Genomic DNA, 22,364 nt, shown 5'->3' with positions numbered 1-22,364 from the left:
GGGATCAGTATCCGGAACTGCCATTGGCCGGAGCTGCGCGAGGCCGGAGCGGAGATCGACTGCGAGCGACTCCTCCGCACGCTGCGGGACGGAGACGAGAACCAGTTCGAGCAACAGTTCGCGGAGTACCACCAGAACGTCAGCGGAAACGCAGAAAACCAATGCAATGCCAACCAGGAGGAGTATCAGTCCTGCTGGCGGAGAGTATCAAGCGGGGCAAGCAGCGAGCCTTTGAGGCCATCCTCGAGACGGGCATCAACATTAATCCTTCAAAATTGAGCGACATCAGCCCCGTGGAGTTGGCCGTAATCTGGGGCAACCACAGGGCGCTAGAGAAGCTGTTGCAGCATCCGCAGCTGAGGCTGACATCGCATTCCAAGCTGCTGAACGCGGTTATCAGTCGCCTGGGTGAGCAGCCGCTGGACGACTTCTGTGACCACCAGCGCTGCTTCCAGCTGCTGCTCGAGAGCGATCGTGTGGACATCAATGAGGCGGACAAGGCTGGCCTGGTGCCACTCTCCTATGCGGTCAAGTATCGCAACACAAAGGTGGCACAGGAGCTTCTACGGCAGGGAGCGTACATCGGGGCGAGAAGCGCGTTCGGAGATCTTTCCATACAGGAGATGGACCCGAAAGTGCTGGAGGAGCACTTCGATTCCTGCATCACCACCAACGGGGAGAAGCCCGGTGACCAGAGTTTCGAGATCATCATCAACTACAAGAATCTGATGAGATGCCAGCGAGAGCCCGGGCAGTCGGACAAGCGGAGCATTGGCCATCCTCACCAATTGGAGGACGAGATGACTCCAATCGCATACATCGCCGATTCCAAGGAGCTGCGTTACCTGCTGCAGCACCCGCTAATCTCGAGTTTCCTCTTCCTCAAGTGGCACCGCCTCTCGTGATCTTCTATCTGAACTTTCTACTTTACTCTCTCTTAAGTTCACGAAAGCGACCACACAGCCCTCTTCGGCCTGTTCTCTTGGATAGGGATTGTGTATCTCATGATCCGAGAGGTCATTCAGCTTGCCATGTCGCCGCTGCTGTACTTCAGGTCCATCACGAACCTGATGGAGGTGGCTCTCATTGTCTTGTCGATCCTAACCTGCATGGAAGCCAGCTACGACAAGGAGACGCAGCGCATACTGGCCGTCTTCACCATTCTGCTGGTGTCCGTGGAGTTCTGCCTGCTGGTTGGCTCCCTGCCAGTACTCTCAATTTCGACGCACATGCTCATGCTGCGCGCCGTCTCCAGCAGCTTCATCAAGAGCTTTGCTCTCTACTCGATCTTTGTGCTTACGTTTAGTCTGTGCTTCTACATACTGTTTGGCAAGCCCCAGGTGTATTCCTCCTCTCCGAAGGACAGCACGCCAGAGCCAGCAAAGGAGGGAGAAGATGATGGTCACTGCAACACATTCTCCGTGCCCATCGAGGCGCTCATCAAGACGATTGTGATGCTCACGGGAGAATTTGATGCCGGCGTCTACACTTACCTGATTTCCTGCTCTTTGTGTTCTTCATGAACACTGCTGTTCAATCTCCTGAATGGTCTGGCTGTCAGCGATACTCAGGTGGGTTTATATTTCCTTTTCTTCCTCGGCTTTATCCAACTGTTTTCTCCCCTCTCTTTTCCCACAGGCCATCAAGGCCCAGGCGGAACTGAACGGCGCCATTGTCCGCACCAATCTGCTGACCCGCTACGAGCAAGTTCTCACTGGCCGAGATGGACACGCTCAGACCTCATCGTCCCAGTTGAACAAAGGCAGTCGGTTCGCTCGAGGAAGACCATGAGCTAGTCACCGGTTCAATCGTAATTTTCTTCATGCTTTTCTTGAGTTTCACGCCCTCGTGGCTTTTCCCACACTTGGGACCCCACTAGGCAGAAAAGCGAAAGGAGAGAAAATCTTCACTGATGAATCGCCTGATCGGATCGGATGGGCTGTTATATACTCACAACACATACTCATTGGCCGCATTTGCGAATCGCTGGGCTGTGAACAAGCTTGAATTGAAAGAGTGTCGGCACTTCGGTGTGCCAAAGATACATTTCTTTACCCCTTGAATCAGCTCGTGTTGATTTTTCCGCAGTGCATTGCACTTTTGAGCTCAGGTCCTAAACGACAGTCACACACCACACACATGCACATTATTATCATTATCATCATCATTATGATAATGACTGTGAGCGAACGAATGCTGATGAAGCCTCATTGTCAATGTCGAAAGTTATGGGATTGGTTAAGGAAACTCAAGGTGGGATATGAAAAGTATTGCGTTCTGCTCTGGCATAGGATCCCAGCTTTAATATTAGAGGGATTCCCCTTCCAAGCAACGATGCGACAATCAACGGACATTGATTAACAACTGTATGTACATATGCATCTACAGTGGGTACACAGCAAGGCAGGCGCGATTAGATACAGGCCAGCGCCGAGCAGCGTAGACACCCAGTACCCTGCCACCCCCGAGGGAAACAGAGAGCGATGAAGGGGATCTGTGTGTGCGTATCCAATGAATTAATATTTCATTCTAGAACGCAGTTGTCTGCGTTAGTTGGGCACACACACACATAGTACATATATGCTGGCAGCGTTCCCATTCAATCTACTCGACGGCTGATGCACGCCAGTAGCCCCCGCTGGAAACTTCCGCAGATTCTGGAACGCAGAGGATGCGGGCTATCGGCGACAGGGGAATACTACTAAGCAGAAAGAGAAGGCGAGTTCATATTTCCAATTTAATGCAAGAAAAATAAAGAGTGTGGAGTGGGCGATGCCAAAGGCAGAAGAAAGAAAGGCCGTAAACCAAAAGAAGAAGGCCTGTCTCGCTCTCTCTCGTGGGAATTGACTTTGAATTTCGAATATCTCGGTATCTATTTTCATTGCGGCCAAAAACGGAGAGACGATTCCGTGTATTGCGATGCCAGCATCAACGAAAATAGATGCCCAAATGGAAGTGCAAACATCTCTGAGGGGAGGGGTGGAGTGTCGGGCGTGTGGCCGTGTGTCTTCTGTCAGTGTGTGATTGGATACTGCTTGCTGCTTTCTGCTCGATGGCTGCCCCTAGAGCACGAGGTGCAGGCGTATCTGGAACACCAGCTGCTCGACGGTCTTCTTCAGGAGCGCCGCCAGGGACAGGATGAATCCCAGGAGGCTGAGGGAGAACAGCCAGGGCGTGGTCATGAGCACGGCAAAGAAGACGAGCGTCTCGACGCCCCGGGCATTGGCCATGAGCCACAGCAACTGGCGCTGGATGGTGCGCAGCTTGAACTTGCTGTTCCACAATCGGTGGCGCTTCGAGCCGACGGTTTCGTTGAAGCCCACGGTCTTCTCGACCAGCCAGAACACCGCGCAGCACAGCAGTTGCAGCACCAGCAGCACGACCTTGACCACAGCGGTCTCCAAGACGAGGTGGTACAAGGCCACCATGCGCTGACGGTGCTCCGGCTGCATTGTGGAGAGCACGACTGCGCCGAGGGACTCCAGCGGGGAGACCCTGGGGGAAGGGCCGTCGGAGAGCTCCTCCCACTCCGAGTCCGACTCGGTGCGCTCTATCGAGCTGAACTCGCTCTGGCTCTGACAGGAGCACGACTGCTCCGCTTGGTCCTCCTCGGTGGGCATCGAGTAGTCGATCTCGTAGTCGCCCTCGTAGCGGCAGTCGGAATACTCTTCGTGGGGGTCGTCGTAGTAGTCTCCGCGGCTGTCCGGAGAAGCGCCGCCTGTCCAGAGGGAGCTCAACACGGTCGGTGGTCCCATCGAAGCCATCTGTGGCACAGCATTGAATCTGCAGTGGAGCCGGGGGTAAGTTATGTCCTGGGGGGAAGGGGAGTCTGGGCTGCTGCCGCTCACCCATCTGAATCCCCCATCGGAGGGAAGGTGGGGGGGTGAGCGTGACCTATTGGACCCATTGAGCGGGACAGCAGAGGACTGGTGTGGATTTGGCCTAGGAAGGGCATCGCATTGAGTCCATTCTTGTCGGCGGAACCTTCGGGGGGGACCTGCAGCCCCGGCTGCTGCTGCTGCTGCTGGTCGGTAAAGACGAAGGATCCCATGGATCCGAAAATACCCCGCGAGCGGGTGAATGGGGAACGTGGATTGTTAATAGTTGGATTCATCTTATTCCAGCACCTGTGAGGAAATATTCGTTCATGGGCTTTGTTTTGTATTTGTATTTTTATTTACTTTATGTTCCCTGTGCTTTCGATATTTGCTGCCGTTCTCTGTGTTGTGCCGCTCTCTCCAGATATTCGTACTGAATGATTTCCAGAGCCAGTTCTGAACGGCTCCAAGTGATAGTTCAGGGCCCACTTCGATGTTGTGTTTCGAATCACAGGTCAGGTGACGTACTTTCCCTGGGCAGAGCAGCGACTTGCTCGAGAGGTCTCTTTGGAGTCCTCTGTTCCCCGTGTACAAATTAACATAAAATCACAGGAAGCACTTAAGGATTAATAGGGGGCACTCATCCCCCTCTACTCCCTCTCCCCCTTTTGGTGGTGTCATGGGTTAAGCATTTGCTGTGTTCGGCATTCAATTTGTGGCTTAATTTCTTACCTTTTATGATGCGCTATACGGCTGTAATCCATGTAGGACATGCACTTTGTTTATCCATTCAAAGGCGCTAAAGAGGGTAGTCCTGTAATCCAAAAGGGCATCCAGTATATCCAGAGCGAAGGTTAATCCATTCGATGGAGCGCTCAAGCAGACCAGCCAGGCGGTTGACCAGAAGCTTAACGAGGCTTAAAATTTCCAAGAGGCCGCCAGCCGGCAAGTGTCATTGCAGTCCCTCCAGTCGACTCCACTCCAGTCCAGTTTTTTCCCAAACTGTGCGACGTGAATAACTTTGATGATTTCTTGGCCCAAAGGCGCCCACACAATATAAATACTCCTCCCTTTTTTGTCAATAAGTTTATTTTCAGTCGTTACATTTACGAATAACAGGCGAGTTTTTCTACTCAAATCAAATATTAAAATTAAAAAACGAAACAGTTATTTGTTGATGTCCTTCAGCTTCTCTGGATCAGTCTACTCAAGCCAAATCAAATATTAAAATGAAAAAACGAAACAGTTATTGGTTGATGTCCTTCAGCTTCTCTGCAGCCGTCTTGGCGGCCCACAAGCGGCACCCAATTTTTTTATAGTCATCGCTGCACTTGACTATCGCCCTCAAATACTCGGCCGGCACCCCAGTTCTCTCTGATAGTCTTAACATGGTCACTTTTTTTTTCCGTAAAAATGGCAGCAATTTTTTGCATTGTCTTCGAATTCCTTGAAACCATACCTCTTATTGCTGTGTAATGTTGGTTCATTACGTGGTTTCCCAAGGTGCTCAACATTCCAATCATTTTGCCGCATAGTTTGCACTTGCAGCCATGCACGGGGGGCGAAGCCTTAGGGGAAATCGGTGTTTTCAAATTGTCCTTTCCACTTTCAGTACTAAGAATGTCTTCAGTAAACATGTCTGGAGAATTAAGAAGTTATTATATGTATTTTTTTTAAATTTTACTTATTTACTTACTTAAGTCCGGATCCTCCCGAACCTCCTGCTCCTGCTTCTCCTCCACGTGGTGCACTGGCTCAGACGAATCATATATTTCATCAGAAATAGTACACTCCATATCATTGACTGTATAATCAGAAATATTCTGAATATTGTCAGAAATGTTGTCAATATTCTCCTCAATATCGTGAGTTGTGGCCGACTCCTCCGTATGACCGTGCATATTGTTGTCAATATCCTCAATATCCTGAGTTGTGGCCGACTCCTCCGTATCACCGTGCTTATTGTCAATATCCTCAATATCGTGAGTTGTGGCCGACTCCTCCGTATGACCGTTCATATTGTTGTCAATATCCTCAATATCCTGAGTTGTGGCCGACTCCTCCGTATCACCGTGCATATTGTCAATATCCTCAATATCCTGAGTTGTGGCCGACTCCTCCGTATCACCGTTCATATTGTTGTCAATATCCTCAATATCCTGAGATATCATCAGAACAGAAATATTCTGCACCGGAGTGACAGGCTCAGCATACTTCGCGTGCGTCGTCCCCGCTGAATGGAATACATTATTAGAAGAATATAATATAAATGTAACTAATTTACGTACCCTTACGTTGATGGTCCAGAAAAATTAATCACTCCTGCTGCACTTATGTCGCAAACTTGGGCTCCACCGAACGACAACGTCATGTTGGCAATTTCCTGTGCTTTCGGGCTTTGCACTTTCCGGCCTTGCAGATGGTCCCAGTATATCCCGCATAATAATTAACAAGGGCACTGTCCACCCCGTCAATTCTTACACCTCCCAAATTAATGTACATCTTTGTCTTATTTTGTGTTCTTTATTTATGTTTTAAATAACGGGGCATGTATAGTTTTGGTATTTACGCATCGATAGTATTATAAGAAATACCAATGTACTCGATATGCCAACACATTTATTCGAATACGACGATCAAGAAGGAAGAACGTTTACAGATATTTTGTTGCTATACGATACGGACCGATAAATATCACATAATTCCGCGTCTAGTTTCCTGATTTCAACATGTATAAAAATAAAAATAAAATAATTGTAAGGCAACATATATTAACCCTAACCGAGATATTATACTGAAATTAGTTTTATGCGATATTATACTGCGATATGATACTGCGATAGGTTTTATGCGATATTATACTGCTATAAGTCTGAGGCGAGTTATTCGACGATCGACAAAAAATAGAGAAAAGAGTGAAATAAGTTAATAAGAGTAACCCAAGAACCGCGCCAAGATGGATAAAAAGATAGATTCAGAAATGAATAAATTGTCGTGTTTCGATGAGGACATAAAGGAACCCAATCTGTTCGAGCCGTATCAGGACATAGAGGAAGATATGTTCGAGCCGTCGCAATTGTCGTGTTTCGATGAGGACATAAATGAACTCAATCTGTTGGAGCCGTCGCAATTGTCGTGTTTCGATGAGGACATAAATGAACTCAATCTGTTCGAGCCGTATCAGGACAAAGAGGCAGAGGAACATCTGCCGTGTGGACCGCTGGACCGGCTGGTTAGTACATTGCCTATGGATGTTGACGACGACGACACTGAAGGTGAGTAGATTGTGGCAATTACATTGGAGCAGGTGAATCAGACTTTTCTTCCTCCAGGTATCGTCGGTAACGATGATCTGGTCAACGATATTGGTCACCTTCAAGCGAGCAATGAATTGCACAAAGGTACAGGCCCCCGAAAATCTGGTAACGGACGCATTGGAAGAACTGAAAATGCAAGGAAACATAATGAATGGACGCATTAACATGACTGTAAATTTACAGAAACTAAGCGACTCAGAATTTTCCCCATTTTGTGGGATCTGCCCCACCTCAAAAAGGTTATCCTAAAAAATGATATACATGAGGATGTGTTGTTGTCAAATATGTATGTCAAGGAATACAGGAAAGAAAATTACAAGAGTATCTTTGAGGCTACGAAGTCGGTAGACAACTTGCCCGACTACCTAATGTCTGATAAAGTTAAAGAAATCATTAAAAATGAAATAATGAACTTATTACGCGCTGTTGAAAAACATTTCGAATTTAGAAACGAACCAATATGTTTTAACAACATGAACAGCAATACCTTCGAGGAACGTGGCAAGCATTTATCAACAATTTTTATAAACATAATGAAAGTATCGTTTAAAGAAGATTTCATCAGAAACCCAGTATATTATGCTACAACTGTAGTGTTCATGGCTCTCCAAATAATGGACCAAAAAATTAAATTATTAAATAAGACTGTGGAGATAATGTTTTTTATCCCCAATCGGCCGACTAATTATTTCGAATTAAATAAAACTCGGCGCAGAAATAAAATTACGATATGTTTTTTAATGCGTGACATCCAAATTGCAAGTGTGGCTTGCCTGCCCTTTACATTGCCGCTCCGATCGCTAAGCGCAGCTTCGCTCGGCCGACGTCGGTAGGCAGACGCAAAGCGGAGATAGCGAAGAGCGAGCTGGCAGAGAGCGTTTAGCAGGGCAAGCAAGCGCAGAGCTTTAACAAACAAATGAGTGACATAGACATAAGTAACAAACAAAATAAGCGGCTGAGGGCCAAGAATTAGGTGCTATTTGGCAAGCAGCTAATCGGCTGGGTTCTGCTCCGAACATTCACCCCCCGTTGGAAGGCAAAGGCTTTCAACAGATCCATCCTGAAGGGGCAGAACCGCTATTTTTCCAACGGCCCTCTTGAAAAGGCCTTTTTGAGTGCGGATGACGGCTACTCTGATGGTTCCATCTTTTCCTGGGATGACGCTCTCAATGCGGCCAAGCGGCCACCTTAATGGTGGCAGCGTTTCCTCCTTGATCATGACGAGCGCTCCTAGCTTGATGTTTGGAGACGATGACCGCCACTTGCTCCGCTCCTGAAGAATCGAAAGATACGCCGTGCTCCATTTTCTCCAAAACGCCTGCTTCATTTGACACAGCCGCTGCCATCGACTAAGTAGGTTGACCCGGAGATGCGCCACATCTGGCTCGTCGAATGCAGCTTTCGGGGCTCCATTGAGAAAGTGGTTTGGCGTGAGCACATCTAGATCATCGGGACTTTCTGTAATTGCATAAATCGGACGGGACTTAACAAAGCTGAGATTTCACAAGCCAAGGTCTGAATTTCATCAAGAGTAAAAATGTAGGTCCCGACGATGCGAAGAAAATGATATTTAGCTGCTTTAACAGCCGCCTCCCACAAACCCCCAAAATGAGGTGAGCGAGGGGGGATGAATTTCCACTCGATTCCACTAGAAACGCAGAGATGTGACACAGCCGACGTATGAGGATCGCTGAGGAACATTTGCCGAAGCTCCAAAAGCTCATTTTTTGCTCTTACAAAATTTGTAGCGTTGTCTGACCAGATGATTCGAGGTTTGGGACGTAGACTTGTAAAACGCCTTAATGCTGCCAGAAAGGATTCTGTAGATAGATCCCGAACGACTTCCAAATGAGTTGCTTTGGTGATAAAGCATACGAAGACAGCGATGTAACATTTGATAGGAGGCCTGCTTCTGACTTCCGACTTGTGATAAAAGGGTCCGCAAAAATCAACACCCGTTGTGTGGAATGCTGGATTAGTCCCAGGCAAGTTTCCCATGGTATGTTCCCTCAGCACTGGCTTCAAACGAAAGCATCTAACACATTTGCGAATGATTCCCGCAACATATTTGCGTCCACCAATAGGCCAGAATTTTTGCCGAAGCAGTCCGAGCAATCCTTGAGCTCCTGCGTGGAGAAACCTTTCGTGAAAGAAGATAATAATAGAGACAGTGACAGGATGTCCCTTAGGAAGCAGGATCGGGTGCTTCGCGTCGTAGTCCAATTCGGCATTTTGGAGGCGGCCTCCAACACGCAGCAATCCAAAGCTATCCAGAAATGGATTCAGTGAGGCCATCGTGCTTTTTGGGGGTAGGGCCTGTTTGCTGGCGAGGGCCCTTATCTCTTCCGAAAATTGTTGCTGCTGTATTGCCCTTATGAGCAAAGGGTCGATTGAGTCGATTACGGTAAGTTGACCCTTCGACCGCGCTATGCCTTTGTCCTTGAGAATGCAGAATCGATATATGAAAGCAAAGACGCGCTGCATGGATCCGAATGAGTTTTGAAATTTTCAATCGTACGATACATCCCTTTCGTTTGAAACAACCAATGCTGCATGACGACGTTCTGGTACATCGGTCGGCAATTGCAAGCCTGCAGGCCACTCTGAGCTCTCAAGACGCAAGAATGGTGGTCCAGAGATCCAAAGGCTACTATCCATTAGTTCAGCGGGCGTGGATCCACGTGATATGATGTCGGCAGGATTCAACTTTGTGGGCACGTGATGCCAAGTCATTCCAGCGGTGAGCTCCTGAATCCGCTGAACTCGATTAGAAACAAATATATTGAAATTCAATGGTGATTCTCGAATCCAGGCAAGGGCTATGGACGAATCCGACCAGCAATGTATTTAGCATGGAGCTGATAATCCCTTAACTATGGTGGACACTAGTTCGGCTAATACGAGGGCAGCGGATAGCTCAAGCTTGGGGATAGTCATACTTTTCAAGGGCGCGACTCTGGATTTAGAGCATAAGAGATGACTTTGCACAATGCCAAGAGCTTCCGAACGCATGTATACACAGGCGCTTTATGCTGCTTGGCTCGCATCACAAAACGCGTGCATTTCTAATCTGGCTTGCTGCCGAAGCACGTAACGTGGAAACTTAAAGTTTTTAACCATCGACAACTGCGAAGTCAGCTCAATCCAAGTCGTATGTAGATCCTGGGGCAGGCTTTCGTCCCATTTCAACTTTAGGCTTTCGTTCCATAGCGACTGCATAAATATTTTAGCTTTTGTGATGATGGGAGAGATGAGCCCTAGAGGATCGTAGAACCTAGCTAGTGTAGACAGGACCGAACGCTTCGATATTGGGCCTGCAGCGGTTCCAACGTGAGTGAAGCTAAACAGAAGATTGTCCGTGGTGGGATCCCAAACTAGACCAAGCGCCTTGGTTACTTCAGTCCCGTCATGAAAGGTAAGGAACTTTTCGCGATCCGCCTCCGATACGCCTTCCAAAGCAGCGGGTTCATTGGAACACCATTTACGTATGGGAAAACATCCTTTCGAAAGTAGCTCCTTTACCTGCTGACGAATCTTGATGACAGAATCAATGCTGTCTCCAGATATGAGATCATCGACATAGAAATCTCTTCGAACAACATCAGCGCCAAGCGGAAAACGCAACTCTTCATCATTTGCCAATTGATGCATAGCACGAATTGCTAAGAAAGCGGCAGGTTTGGTTCCGTAAGTAACAGTCTCCAACTTGAACACCTGAATCTCCTCCTTCGGGTCATTGCGCCATAGGATGCACTGCACGTGCGTATCGGGATGGGAAACGCGTACACAGCGGTACATTTTGCAGATATCGCCACACAAGGCGACTTTAAAAAAGCGGAAACGAAGCAGAGTTATCAGAATTTTAGGTTGGATGGTGGGTCCAGCCATTAGCGCATCATTCAGTAATACTCCAGACGCTGTTTTGGCAGATCCATCGAACACTACGCGTAATTTGGTGGTTGTACTATCCTGCTTGTGGACGCAATGGTGAGGCAAGAAGTACTGCGGGAGGTCTGACTGCCGCGAAGCTGGCGACATGTGTCCTAAATCACGATACTCCTGGAGCCTGCCTTAAGCTGTGCATTTTTGCTAGCTTACTCTCCAAATTGAGAAATCTACGTAGCGCCTGCTGATACGATTCTCCTAATTCCTCTAGACTGAATTTGGTTGGCAAACGCACGGAGTAAGCTCCGGAATCTAGGCGAATGCAGTTTGTGACGAAATGCTGTTCGCAATGAACATCTTCCTCCGAAATTGATGAGGGCGAATAATCTCCATCGACTTCCCAAAACCGCCTTACAATATCGCACAAATTAGTCTCGCAAGCGGAGATGACAGGGGGATCTTCAACGGCTGCTAGCGCCGCACGGGCTTTCTCAGAGTTTTTAATACTTCCTGACACTATCCAGCCAAGTTTCGTTTTCTGCAATGTTGGCAATTGGTCTGACAGTCGAATCTGTCCAACGCACATTAATTCGAAGAACAAACCAGCACCTATCAACAGATCGACACGCTGGGGCTTGGCGAAATTAGGATCAGCCAGTTTTAGATTATTTGGCATTGGCCAATCCTTTGCATCTAGGCCGAAGTTAGGCTGCATTCCTGTGATTGAGGCAGTGATAATTGCAGAGAGGAAACAGTGATAGCTTTCGTCTTGAGATTGCAGGACGATGTCTACAGCCTTGCTGGATGGTAGAATTGACTCTCCAATACCGGCGATTTGAACGTGAGACGGGTGAGGATCTAACTGCAGCTGATTGGCGAGTCTCGATGTTATAAAGTTAACCTGAGAAGCGGAATCTAAAATGGCACGACATGGAATAAGCGATCCAAAACGGCCCCTGACATATACGATTGCGGTAGCTAGCAGCACGTTTTGGCTAGGCAGAGATTTTTGACTCGAGGGGGAGGGCTAGTATATTTGCTTGCTACTAGGGCACTTGCAGGATCATGCTGGGTCGATTCCGTGCTCGGCGACGGCACAGCGCCCGACTGCATGTGGAGCAGTGTGTGATGCTTGGCTTGGCAATTTCTACATGCCCCTGACTTGCAGCGTTGCAATGAATGGCCTTTGTTGAGGCAGTTTTGACATAAATGGCGCTTCTTCACCTCCTTGTATCGAGAAAAAACAGGGAGATCTAGAAATGCCTGGCATCGGGATATGTAGTGATCGGAGGATTTGCAATACTTGCATGTTGAGCTATTATGATCGTTAATGGAGGTGATTAGGGTGCTAGGTTTACTTTCTCCCACCTGCTGGCTAGGAATTGTTACCATAGCCGATCCCAAATTTTCCAGCATCCGACATCTTGCTTCCAAGAATGAGGCCATGCTTGACCACCGAGGCAATCCTGACGTCGGCAAGTTCTCTTCCCATTACTCCTTGGTCTTGTGGTCCAATTTCGTGCCTATGATGAAGATCAGCAACCCATCGGAAATCTCCTGCGGGGTCGCCAAGGTCTGAAGTGCACGCAAGTGCGAATTGATTTTATCGCTGAGCGCGCGCAAGCCGATAGCCGAGCCCTTCTCCACCCCTTGCAGCCCGAAAATAGCCTTGACGTGTGCCTGAAAATGTAACAGTTTATTATCGAATCGCAACATTAGTAAATTCAACGCCTTGTCGTAATTCTCCTCAGAAAGTTCCAAGGAACGAATCGTATCCAGCGCAGCACCATCTAGACATCCACGAAGATATTGGAATTTTTCGATGATTGGTATACGATGGTCTTTGTGCACCATTGTCGAGAACATCGAGTGGAATTCTGGCCAAACAAAGGCAGTCGGTTCGCTCGAGGAAGACCATGAGCTAGTCACCGGTTCAATAGTAATTTTCTTCATGCTTTTCTTGAGTTTCACGCCCTCGTGGCTTTTCCCACACTTGGGACCCCACTAGGCAGAAAAGCGAAAGGAGAGAAAATCTTCACTGATGAATCGCCTGATCGGATCGGATCATATTATATACTCACAACACATACTCATTGGCCGCATTTGCGAATCGCTGGGCTGTGAACAAGCTTGAATTGAAAGAGTGTCGGCACTTCGGTGTGCCAAAGATACATATCTTTACCCCTTGAATCAGATCGTGTTGATTTTTCTGCCGTGCATTGCACTTTTGAGCTCAGGTCCTAAACGAGAGTCACACACCACACACATGCACATTATTATCATTATCATCATCATTATGATAATGACTGTGAGCGAACGAATGCTGATGAAGCCTCATTGTCAATGTCGAAAGTTATGGGCGGATTGGTTAAGGAAACCCAAGGTGGGATATGAAAAGTATTGCATTCTGCTCTGGCATAGGATCCCAGCTTTAATATTAGGGGGATTCCCATTTCAAGCAACGATGCGACAATCAACGGACATTGATTAACAACTGTATGTACATATGCATCTACAGTGGGTACACAGCAAGGCAGGCGCGATTAGATACAGGCCAGCGCCGAGCAGCGTAGACACCCAGTACCCTGCCACCCTCCGAGGGAAACAGAGAGCCATGAAAGGGGATCTGTGTGTGCGTATCCAATGAATTAATATTTCATTCTAGCACGCAGTTGTCTGCGTTAGTTGGGCACACACACACATAGTACATATATGCTGGCAGCGTTTCCATTCAATCTACTCGACGGCTGATGCACGCCAGTAGCCCCGCTGGAAACTTCCGCAGATTCTGGAACGCAGAGGATGCGGGCTATCGGCGACAGGGGAATACTACTAAGAAGAAAGAGAAGGCGAGTTCATATTATTTCCAATTTAATGCAAGAAAAATAAAGAGAGTGGTGCTACTCTAGACTTAGAAGTGAACAATTTCACTGTGACCTGTCCAAGCGAATTCTCCGTGCGCACATAAACACAGCAGCCGTATGCCCGAATCGATGCGTCGCAAAATCCATGTATTTGAATGCTCCTAGTATCAGGCTGCAAACAAAAACGAGGTACCGCTAGTGACGACAGTGAATTCAGCGATTCCAAACACTTGCTCCATGCGTGGCTTAAATTCTGGGGGACAGACTCGTCCCAGTCGAGTTTCAAAAGCCACAACTCCTGAAGAATGATCTTAGAGACAATGACTAACGGTGATAGCAGACCGATTGGATTGAATAGCGACGACGCAGTAGAGAAAATTGTTCGTTTTGTGGTAGTGGGATAGACTTCCTTTGGATTAAATGTGAAACTAAATGCATCACTTCGTTGATTCCAAGTTACGCCGAGTGTGCTGCTAACTGAGTTTTCTGAAATGTTTAATTCCTTGGTAGATTCGTCTTCCATCACGCCTGGATGATTTGAATGCCACTTGCATAATGGAAACTGACCACGAGCGAGAGTTGATGTGATATCAGTTTTTAGTTTGAAGAGTGTATCTATATCATCAGCCCCACACAACAGGTCATCAACATAAAATGCAGTTTTAACAGCAGCAGCCCCTAATGGCCATGCATCCTTACAATCCTCAGCCAAGTAATGCAAACTACGAGTTGCGAGAAATGGGTCAGACGCAGTCCCATATGTCACTGTATTGAGTTGGTAGGTTTGAAGATCCGTATTTGGAGATGCTCGCCACAAAATGTACTGGAATTTTCTATCCTTCTCACTCACAAGTACCTGCCTGTACATTTTTGTGACGTCGGCTGTGATGCCGAACCTATTCATGCGGAACCGCAGCAATTGCAAGTACAACTCATCCTGAATGGTAGGGCCAACTAAAAGTAGATCGTTAAGTGACCTTTGAGATGTTGTACGGCAAGAGGCGTCAAAGACAACTCTGAGCTTCGTCGAGGTACTGCTTGGTTTCAGAACGAAATGGTGGGGTATATAATAATGCGGTTCTTCCAAGTTAGGATTCAGTACGAGGGACATATGGCCGAGACTTTCATATTCCTGCATGAACGAGATATACTGCGAGCGAATTTCCGGTAGACGAGCGAGACGTCTCTCAATGGCAAAAAATCGAGTTCGAGCTGTATCGAAGGAACTTCCAAGACAACTTGGATCTTCTTGAAATGGCAAGCGAACGATAATCCGCTCACTGGCATCCTGATGTGTTGTGTCCCTGAAATGGTCCTCACAGCGACGATGATTTGGGAGCATTCTAGCGCTTGGATCGACAAATGAGTCCACTTTCCATAATTGCTGCAAATTCTTGTCGATCGACTCTTCTACAGTCGCCAAGCACAATGGCTGTCTGTTATATTGCCGCTGGTACCTCCCAGCAACAACCCAACCAAAAAGAGTCTTCTGCAAAGTGGGAAGATTTGGACCAATGCGAATCTGGCCAACAGCTAGAGCTCCATAGAAGGCTTCGGTCCCCAGTAACAAATCAATACGTTTAGTCCTATAGAACGATTCGTCAGCCAATGGAGTGTTAGCTGGTAGGTTCCAATTCGATATGTCGATCTCAGTCTCTGGCTGGTAGGCAATATGGGATGTGATTCCAAACTGGAGAGTGAGCTGATAGCCGGAAGTACGTGACTTAATAGAGGTAGTCGTACGAGCCTTCAAACTAGTAAGGGAGTCTCCTATACTGCGAATTCCAATGTGGTGTTTTTCACGACGAAGGCGAAGCTTTTGTGCAAAGGTTTCGGTTACAAAATTAACCTGAGAACATGAATCAAGCAACGCTCTACCGAGTTTGTATTCACCTGTGGCATCCTTTACCAAAACCATAGCTGTTGCCAACAAAATTTGATCATCTGCTGCGATCTCCATATGAGAGTGTGAAGCAGCTTGATGAGCCGTTTGCCAGGAGGGTTGCGCTGGTTGGAGTACCGGTTCAGTAGTTGACGATTGTCCTGCTGATGATTGGGGTGGCTGTTGAGGCTGAGAGTGATGCAAGGACGAATGATGATTCCGATTACAGGATCGGCAACGATGAGTCGATGAACATTGCGCCACTCTGTGACCGTTTCCAAGACAATTGATGCATAGACCGAGGCGTTTTGCATTGTCGTACCGTTGGTTGCTGTTCATAGCCTTGAACTGAGCGCAATTAGAGATCTTATGGCCAGAACTAGAACAAAGTGTACAAGACGGATTAGTGATAGCAAACGACGAGTTTATTTGGTAATTAGAATGACGATTTGACTTATTGGATTCAGCCTTTCGTTGTGACGAAGTAGCAGCCGAGTTTCCAGACGAATGGAGAAACTGACAGTGGCGTCCCAAAAGCTGTGTGCAAGTTAACGTACCCAATTCTATTGAGCTCTTATACGAGTTGTAAACAATCTTTGGCTTTCCAAAACGAAAACAATTTCAATCTTGGGCCTCCGCCTAATTGATTTCTAAGATGTACAATCTCAAGGGCTCTCGCCGCAATCCCAATCTTTGACACTCGCCTAAATGGAAAACCAATGTTTGCCCACACCCGGCTTCTCATAAACAATCTCACTCCCGGGTTTCGGCACCAAATTAAATAACTGCGGTAGCGGATTGTGTTTTTAAAAAGTTTTTATTTTACTTCTAACTTCACTGATATAGATTTAAGTAGAGGGTCACAAAGGATTCCGGGCAAAGGGTTTGCGCGATGTTAATTTTTAGCTCGACTTTGCGGTGTCGCTTCTGGATCAAGACTGACTTGAACTTTCTGATCTTTGCATCGTTGATCCCTTTCGGGAATAGTTTTTCTATAAACATTTCAATTGATTTCGCCATCCCGAGTATTGGATTTCGTCATCCAAAGAGAGAACTGTAAAATGCCTAAGGTGCAGGATCTGCAGAAAGCCGGGAGTGAGATTGTTTATGAGAAGCCGGGTGTGGGCAAACATTGGTTTTCCATTTAGGCGAGTGTCAAAGATTGGGATTGCGGCGAGAGCCCTTGAGATTGTACATCTTAGAAATCAATTAGGCGGAGGCCCAAGATTGAAATTGTTTTCGTTTTGGAAAGCCAAAGATTGTTTACAACTCGTATAAGAGCTCAATAGAATTGGGTACGGTAACTCCCCCCATTCTTAAATGTTTCGTCCCGATACATTTTGAAGTTCTGATAGAGCTCTAATTTCTTCTGACAGTATTTGAATGTTGCTTTCCATTATTTCTTCTGATGGTATTCTTATTGATTTAATAAGTACAAATTTGGTTAATTTATAGCCGAAGTAAAATAACATTATCAATATCAAAATGATTAAGAATAATGTTGTTAATGGTAAGGCCGTATAACCTAATGTTATAAGGGGATTTAAAATATTAACATTATCAAAAGAAAATTGCTTATCATTCGATTGTATATAATCAACTAATTCAAAATCGCTATATCTATGATGCGATATATATCTTAGAATTTAACACTTATCATTTATGTGGGTTATATTATTTATTACAATTGTGTTGTTGAATATAAGGAGATACGATCCTAACAAAGTAGTATTGTCTACGATATTTTTGCCTGAAACTAATATGGCACCATCCTGAATGATGTCTATTTCTTTGTTTTTTTCCCTTTTTTTAGTGCAGTTGGCTTTAAAGCCATTAAGTAAATTGGTGAAACAGGTCTTCTTTAAATTTATTTGTGCGTAATTGTTAAAAGTTTCACTTTTAAAATTATTCATTAAATAGTATTTCTCCTTACATTCACAAACTTTTTCACTTATAACTAACATTCCATCATTTTGTGTGATGGCTCTTGCATGGTAAAACTTGAAAATATCTTTAATTTGAGGATATTTTATATAAATGATTATTAAATCAGCATTTCGAATTATTTTAACCGTTGCAATGTCCAGCAGATCAGACAGTTCAACAGGATGTTTTTCATGCTTATAAATGTCCTCTACTTCGTTATTATTTAAAATTTTTTTATTGAAAATGTTTACTTTTAAGAGGGTTATGGTATCAACTAAATTTAGTAGGTCAAAAGTTATTAATTTTAAACGATGCTTTCTCAGTATCGTTTCTTCATTGAAGATGACATTTTTTAATGAATTTGATAGCAATTCAATTTCTTTGAAAAATTTGGAATTTATTACAAATTGTTTATTATTATTTTCAGTTAATTCATTTACTTTATTTTGTATTTTCAAAAAGTCGTCATGATCAGGGCTGCCTGCTATCCATTTCCAAATGGTACCTAATTCATTTATTCCCCTTTCATTCCGTTTTGGAACTAATTCTGAAATCATTAATTTTAATAGACTTACGTCCATTGATATTTCCCACTCATCGTCTGAATTAATTGCTTTGTTGACATATTTGGATTCTTTATCAATTATCTCTCTATAAAAACTCAAATTAGTAATATGGAAAAGTTCAGCGTATGTTTCATAAGTGTAAACGTCTCTGTCGTCTTTGAGCAATAGATAGTCACTATGCGTATAGTCAATTACTTCCGAAGTCGTCAATATAACAAAAGTCAGTATTAGTATATTCGCATACATTTTGTTTGCTCACGAACTATCCGGTAGGGGTCGTCCTTCTTAGTTATGCTGACAGATCTTCGAACGGGTCTTCCTTCTTGATTTGGCTGACAGGTCTTCGAACGGGTCTTCCTTCTTAAATTTCTTTGTTTAACTGGGTCTTCTGGGAGTCTTCCTTCTTTGGTTTAGCTGATAGTTTCACTTTCTTTGTGTTTTGGTTTGGTTGGTTTTGTTTATAAACTTTGGTTTTTTTGGTTTTTTTGTATTTTTGAATTGTCTTGATTAGCTTTTGTATTAATTTGTATTTTGTATTGTATTTGTATTTGTATTTGTATTGTATATTTTATTTATTTTTGCACACCCTAAGCTCCGGTTTGTTTCCTTTTTATCTCACTTTTTCTTATCTTATATCTCACAGTCACTCCGCGTTTTTATATCTGAAGGATTTATTCCATTAATCAATTGTCCTTCGGGTTTCGGCACGACGCAACACTTTTATTATTCGGTGCTTTTTATACAACGTCGCCCCACGTTGGGCACCAATTAAATAACTGCGGTAGCGGATTGTGTTTTTAAAAAGTTTTTATTTTACTTCTAACTTCACTGATATAGATTTAAGTAGAGGGTCACAAAGGATTCCGGGCAAAGGGTTTGCGCGATGTTAATTTTTAGCTCGACTTTGCGGTGTCGCTTCTGGATCAAGACTGACTTGAACTTTCTGATCTTTGCATCGTTGATCCTTTCGGGAATAGTTTTTCTATAAACATTTCAATTGATTTCGCCATCCCGAGTATTGGATTTCGTCATCCAAAGAGAGAACTGTAAAATGCCTAAGGTGCAGGATCTGCAGAAAGCCGGGAGTGAGATTGTTTATGAGAAGCCGGGTGTGGGCAAACATTGGTTTTCCATTTAGGCGAGTGTCAAAGATTGGGATTGCGGCGGGAGCCCTTGAGATTGTACATCTTAGAAATCAATTAGGCGGAGGCCCAAGATTGAAATTGTTTTCGTTTTGGAAAGCCAAAGATTGTTTACAACTCGTATAAGAGCTCAATAGAATTGGGTACGTTAACTCCCCCATTCTTAAATGTTTCGTCCCGATACATTTTGAAGTTCTGATAGAGCTCTAATTTCTTCTGACAGTATTTGAATGTTGCTTTCCATATTTCTTCTGAGGTATTCTTATTGATTTAATAAGTACAAATTTGGTTAATTTATAGCCGAAGTAAAATAACATTATCAATATCAAAATGATTAAGAATAATGTTGTTAATGGTAAGGCCGTATTAACCTAATGTTATAAGGGGATTAAAATATTAACATTATCAAAAGAAAATTGCTTATCATTCGATTGTATATAATCAACTAATTCAAAATCGCTATATCTATGATGCGATATTTATCTTAGAATTTAACACTTATCATTTATGTGGGTTATATTATTTATTACAATTGTGTTGTTGAATATAAGGAGATACGATCCTAACAAAGTAGTATTGTCTACGATATTTTTGCCTGAAACTAATATGGCACCATCCTGAATGATGTCTATTTCTTTGTTTTTTTCCCTTTTTTTAGTGCAGTTGGCTTTAAAGCCATTAAGTAAATTGGTGAAACAGGTCTTCTTTAAATTTATTTGTGCGTAATTGTTAAAAGTTTCACTTTTAAAATTATTCATTAAATAGTATTTCTCCTTACATTCACAAACTTTTTCACTTATAACTAACATTCCATCATTTTGTGAGATGGCTCTTGCATGGTAAAACTTGAAAATATCTTTAATTTGAGGATATTTTATATAAATGATTATTAAATCAGCATTTCGAATTATTTTAACCGTTGCAATGTCCAGCAGATCAGACAGTTCAACAGGATGTTTTTCATGCTTATAAATGTCCTCTACTTCGTTATTATTTAAAATTTTTTATTGAAAATGTTTACTTTTAAGAGGTTATGGTATCAACTAAATTTAGTAGGTCAAAAGTTATTAATTTTAAACGATGCTTTCTCAGTATCGTTTCTTCATTGAAGATGACATTTTTTAATGAATTTGATAGCAATTCAATTTCTTTGAAAAATTTGGAATTTATTACAAATTGTTTATTATTATTTTCAGTTAATTCATTTACTTTATTTTGTATTTTCAAAAAGTCGTCATGATCAGGGCTGCCTGCTATCCATTTCCAAATGGTACCTAATTCATTTATTCCCTTTCATTCCGTTTTGGAACTAATTCTGAAATCATTAATTTTAATAGACTTACGTCCATTGATATTTCCCACTCATCGTCTGAATTAATTGCTTTGTTGACATATTTGGATTCTTTATCAATTATCTCTCTATAAAAACTCAAATTAGTAATATGGAAAAGTTCAGCGTATGTTTCATAAGTGTAAACGTCTCTGTCGTCTTTGAGCAATAGATAGTCACTATGCGTATAGTCAATTACTTCCGAAGTCGTCAATATAACAAAAGTCAGTATTAGTATATTCGCATACATTTTGTTTGCTCACGAACTATCCGGTAGGGTCGTCCTTCTTAGTTATGCTGACAGATCTTCGAACGGGTCTTCCTTCTTGATTTGGCTGACAGGTCTTCGAACGGGTCTTCCTTCTTAAATTTCTTTGTTTAACTGGGTCTTCTGGGAGTCTTCCTTCTTTGGTTTAGCTGATAGTTTCACTTTCTTTGTGTTTTGGTTTGGTTGGTTTTGTTTATAAACTTTGGTTTTTTTGGTTTTTTTGTATTTTTGAATTGTCTTGATTAGCTTTTGTATTAATTTGTATTTTGTATTGTATTTGTATTTGTATTTGTATTGTATATTGTATTTATTTTTGCACACCCTAAGCTCCGGTTTGTTTCCTTTTTATCTCACTTTTTCTTATCTTATATCTCACAGTCACTCCGCGTTTTTATATCTGAAGGATTTATTCCATTAATCAATTGTCCTTCGGGTTTCGGCACGACGCAACACTTTTATTATTCGTGCTTTTTATACAACGTCGCCCCACGTTGGGCACCAAATTAAATAACTGCGGTAGCGGATTGTGTTTTTAAAAAGTTTTTATTTTACTTCTAACTTCACTGATATAGATTTAAGTAGAGGGTCACAAAGGATTCCGGGCAAAGGGTTTGCGCGATGTTAATTTTTAGCTCGACTTTGCGGTGTCGCTTCTGGATCAAGACTGTCTTGAAATTTCTGATCTTTGCATCGTTGATCCCTTTCGGGAATAGTTTTTCTATAAACATTTCAATTGATTTCGCCATCCCGAGTATTGGATTTCGTCATCCAAAGAGAGAACTGTAAAATGCCTAAGGTGCAGGATCTGCAGAAAGCCGGGAGTGAGATTGTTTATGAGAAGCCGGGTGTGGGCAAACATTGGTTTTCCATTTAGGCGAGTGTCAAAGATTGGGATTGCGGCGGGAGCCCTTGAGATTGTACATCTTAGAAATCAATTAGGCGGAGGCCCAAGATTGAAATTGTTTTCGTTTTGGAAAGCCAAAGATTGTTTACAACTCGTATAAGAGCTCAATAGAATTGGGTACGTTAACTCCCCCCATTCTTAAATGTTTCGTCCCGATACATTTTGAAGTTCTGATAGAGCTCTAATTTCTTCTGACAGTATTTGAATGTTGCTTTCCACTATTTCTTCTGACGGTATTCTTATTGATTTAATAAGTACAAATTTGGTTAATTTATAGCCGAAGTAAAATAACATTATCAATATCAAAATGATTAAGAATAATGTTGTTAATGGTAAGGCCGTATTACCTAATGTTATAGGGGAATTAAAATATTAACATTATCAAAAGAAAATTGCTTATCATTCGATTGTATATAATCAACTAATTCAAAATCGCTATATCTATGATGCGATATTTATCTT

At 43.6% G+C, this 22,364-nt stretch overlaps 1 protein-coding gene across 1 annotated transcript; it reads right to left on the bottom strand.

The window, feature by feature from the left end:
- Positions 1-3,049: 3,049 nt before the first annotated feature.
- Positions 3,050-3,883, bottom strand: LOC117195147. Its single transcript, XM_033399795.1, has 2 exons — positions 3,849-3,883; positions 3,050-3,783 (listed from the first exon to the last, which is right to left on the bottom strand). Exons 1-2 carry the CDS (start codon positions 3,863-3,865, stop codon positions 3,063-3,065), a joined length of 738 nt encoding a protein of 245 aa, XP_033255686.1. The 5' UTR covers positions 3,866-3,883; the 3' UTR covers positions 3,050-3,062.
- Positions 3,884-22,364: the final 18,481 nt, after the last annotated feature.

Source organism: Drosophila miranda (genome assembly GCF_003369915.1).
Source record: "Drosophila miranda strain MSH22 chromosome Y unlocalized genomic scaffold, D.miranda_PacBio2.1 Contig_Y6_pilon, whole genome shotgun sequence".
Lineage (NCBI taxonomy): Eukaryota > Metazoa > Arthropoda > Insecta > Diptera > Drosophilidae > Drosophila > Drosophila miranda.
The sequence above is the reverse complement of the archived record's forward strand: the minus strand, read 5'-3'. Positions and strand labels throughout refer to the sequence as shown.